This window comes from Lolium perenne, chromosome 4 (genome assembly GCF_019359855.2).
Source record: "Lolium perenne isolate Kyuss_39 chromosome 4, Kyuss_2.0, whole genome shotgun sequence".
NCBI lineage: Eukaryota > Viridiplantae > Streptophyta > Magnoliopsida > Poales > Poaceae > Lolium > Lolium perenne.
In genome coordinates this window covers 134,619,067-134,622,138 of record NC_067247.2, presented here as the reverse complement: position 1 = coordinate 134,622,138, position 3,072 = coordinate 134,619,067, and the positions used below count along the sequence as shown (strand labels likewise).

Genomic DNA, 3,072 nt, shown 5'->3' with positions numbered 1-3,072 from the left:
CTGCGTGTGGTAAGTTGGATCGTACAGAAATCGGATCAAATTTATCGTGTGTATAGCAGCACTCCTTAGAAACAAGGGGTATAATCTCCTCTAACCTCAGTTGTATCACTGTTTGGTGCATATCGTCCCCCCACCTCCAGCTCAGAAGCACCATTAGGAGCCTGCGAAATTGTGCTTCTCCTCTTCATTAGGGCGGTTGGCATGGCACAGATTGTCGTGCAATGAGGATATAGCGGGGCCAAGAGAGGAGGGAGAATAGGTTTAGTGCGAAAGTAGGCAAGGGGGAGGGTCTGTGTGTGTGAGTTGCAGCTCTGATGTTCGTGTCAGCTTGCTAATCTTGTAATTGCTACTGCTTCCTCTTCTATAAAGATAAGGCATGCTTTGCGCGTGCTCTCAAAAAAAAGATATAGCGGGGCACTCCGGAGAGAAAAAAGTCGCCCCACGTCATCTGGACGGGCGACAATGGCAGCGACGGAGAACCTGGCTGAAGTCCACCCTCCCTCAGGTATTCCTCATCTGACTTCCATTGGTTGGATAATCCCGTCAGTTCGATAGCGGTGGGGGCATAATTTTGAATCCTAGTTCTGCGGGAGGGATAACGCTGGACGGTGGCAAGAGGTAAGTGGTAGAGACGTGGGGCAGGTGGCACTGATCATGGAGATGACGTTTCTAGGCTGGGGTACTCCTCTTGGCAGGGGCGTTTTTAGGAGTTTTCAAGTGTCTTATCCCAGCCCAATTCGAAACCACTGGAAACCGCGACCGGCCGCGTTATCACGCACATACAAGAAGGCGTTCAGCTCATCAGCTGCCAATGGTCATCACCGAATAATCACCGCGACCGCACAAGTAAACAAGAGAACATATCTAGTGCTACCACCCCTTTAGGTGCTACCGTGCTACCGTACAAAAAAAACGTATTTTATACGTGTCAAAAAATTATACGAAAAATTGTGAGTGCTCATGAAGCATGTCCCTACAACATCCCAAAATTTCATATCCAAAATCGACATGGACAATGAGAAACAAAAAAGAGAAAATCAGCATGAATAGTGTCATTTTCTGATTTGTCTTTTTGTGACGCTAGGTAGCACTATCCATGTCGAGCCCGCTCTTCCTCAGCGACGACGACCTACTCCCCTCTGCGGTCACCCGCGTGCTCGCCGACCACCCGGGCCCTTTCTGCGTCGTAGGAATCAGCCGCTGTAGGTTCGCGTCCCACGACCACGAGCTCACAGAGTGGCCGCGCCTTCTCGCCGCCAAGGGCGTCCATCAGCTCCTCCTCGCCAACAGCATCGACGAATCCACCGTCGACGACAGCGTGTCTCTACCCGCGGACATCCTCCGCTGCGCCTCGCTCCGGGAACTCTTCCTTGGTGGCTTCTCCGCGTTCCCGGACACCGCCGGCCTCCCCCGCGGCCCCGACGTCTTTCCCCACCTCCACCAGCTCGGCACGGTCATGATGACCATCAGCGGCTGGGATCTTGATTACATTCTTGCCTGCAGCCCGGTTCTCCAGACATTCATTTTCGCGCAGAGCACCATGCCCAATCTTCTCCAACTCCGCAGCCAAAGCCTCCGGTGCGTGACACTCTGGAATTCCACGGTGGACGGGGTCACCATGGTGGACGCCCCGCTCCTGGAGCGACTCTTCTTGCTGGAAGCGCCTCGTGGAGGTGATGGGAATACTGTGGTGCTCAGCATTCCTTGTGCATCCAACCTGAGGGCGCTCGGCTACTTGGAGCCAAGATTTCACAGCCTGCACATCGGTGACAATGTCATCAAGGTTGGTATTACCTTTCCATCACTTTCTCAGTACGTGCAATTAATTGCCAATGATGTCTGCTACTTAAATTTTGTCTGTCCTTTCCTTTGCAGCCTGGCACAATGCCCAGCCCAAGCACAGTGGTTCCAGGCATCAAGATATTGGCCTGTAAGGTTAATTTTGGTGTCTTGCACGAGGTCAAGATGCTGGTGGCCTTCCTCAGATGCTTTCCCAACATTGACACACTGCACGTCGAGGTGAAATCATAGTATCCCGTGCAATTATTTAGCTGGTTCTTTGGCATTCATATTACCAGCAATGGAAGTTCATTGCTTCTTGCATTATCCATCTCTAATGAATCATTTACTGATATGATGTTCCAGTCTTTAAATGAACCAACTGGAAGGAGCCATGCCAAGTTCTGGGAGGAGGTCTTTACAATTGAATGCATCAGGTCACATGTCAAGAAGATTGTTGTCCATGAATACAGAGGGGATCAAAGCGAACTTGAATTCCTTCAGTTCATTGTTGCAAGTGCACATGAGCTGCGGACACTCAGTGTTGTGATTAGCAAAAACACCTTTACTAACTTGGCCAATGCTGCGGAGATGACAAGCATATTGGGGACTCTCTCAGGTGTACCATGGCGACGTGACTGTAAGATGACGGTGCTAGGCCCAGAGTTTCAGAATGAGCAGAGCATCCTCAAAGCATCTGATCTTACTGTTGACGACCCTTTTGACTGGTGAACCTGAGGCCGTCTATATATGTTTGCATGATACAAAGCTTTCCGAGGAATCATTTACTACTATACATGCAAGTGCACTGTCCAGTTTGTAGGCAATTATGTCTGTTCTTCACAAAGAACATACTCTGTACATGAACTTCCCAGCTACAACGTGAGTATGAGGGAGTGTTGAAACTAGCTGTACTATGTTTCTTCATTCAGGGTATTTTTTGTAATGTGAGACACTAGTATACTCGCACTAGTGGAAAACGGGGCAATAGGCCCGGTCCATTTGGGCCTTTAGACCCGGTTCTTGAACCGGGACCAACAAGGCGGGACTAAAGGGGGTACCCTTTAGTCCCGGTTCAAAGATAAACCGGGCCTAAAGGCCTCAACACGTGGTGCGACCAGGGAGCTCGCGCTGGAAGGGCTTTGGTCCCGGTTCGTGGTACGAACCGGGCCTATGTTTCTCTGCCGCGGCAGAGAATTGCTATTTCTCTGCCGCGGCACAGATTTAGGCTGTACCAGCGTTTCTCTGCCGCGGCAGAGAAACAGGGCGTTTCTCTGCCGCGGCAGAGTTTCA

General features: G+C 50.7%; 1 protein-coding gene across 1 annotated transcript; it reads left to right on the top strand.

The window, feature by feature from the left end:
* The first annotated feature begins 1,096 nt into the window (after window positions 1-1,096).
* On the top strand, window positions 1,097-2,738 carry LOC127347208 (uncharacterized). Its single transcript, XM_051373424.1, has 3 exons — window positions 1,097-1,783; window positions 1,876-2,019; window positions 2,146-2,738. The coding sequence occupies exons 1-3, from the start codon at window positions 1,097-1,099 to the stop codon at window positions 2,509-2,511; spliced, it is 1,197 nt and encodes a 398-aa protein (XP_051229384.1). The 3' UTR covers window positions 2,512-2,738.
* The last annotated feature ends 334 nt before the right edge of the window (window positions 2,739-3,072 follow it).

What these genes read in the sequence shown, in the direction of transcription:
- LOC127347208 (XM_051373424.1), top strand. Translation starts at nt 1,097, where the DNA reads ATGTCGAGCCCGCTCTTCCTCAGCGACGACGACCTACTCCCCTCTGCG. An exon ending in TCGGTGACAATGTCATCAAG is followed by an intron (nt 1,784 to 1,875) that starts GTTGGTATTACC and finishes TTTCCTTTGCAG; the next exon opens with CCTGGCACAATGCCCAGCCC. An exon ending in TTGACACACTGCACGTCGAG is followed by an intron (nt 2,020 to 2,145) that starts GTGAAATCATAG and finishes ATGATGTTCCAG; the next exon opens with TCTTTAAATGAACCAACTGG.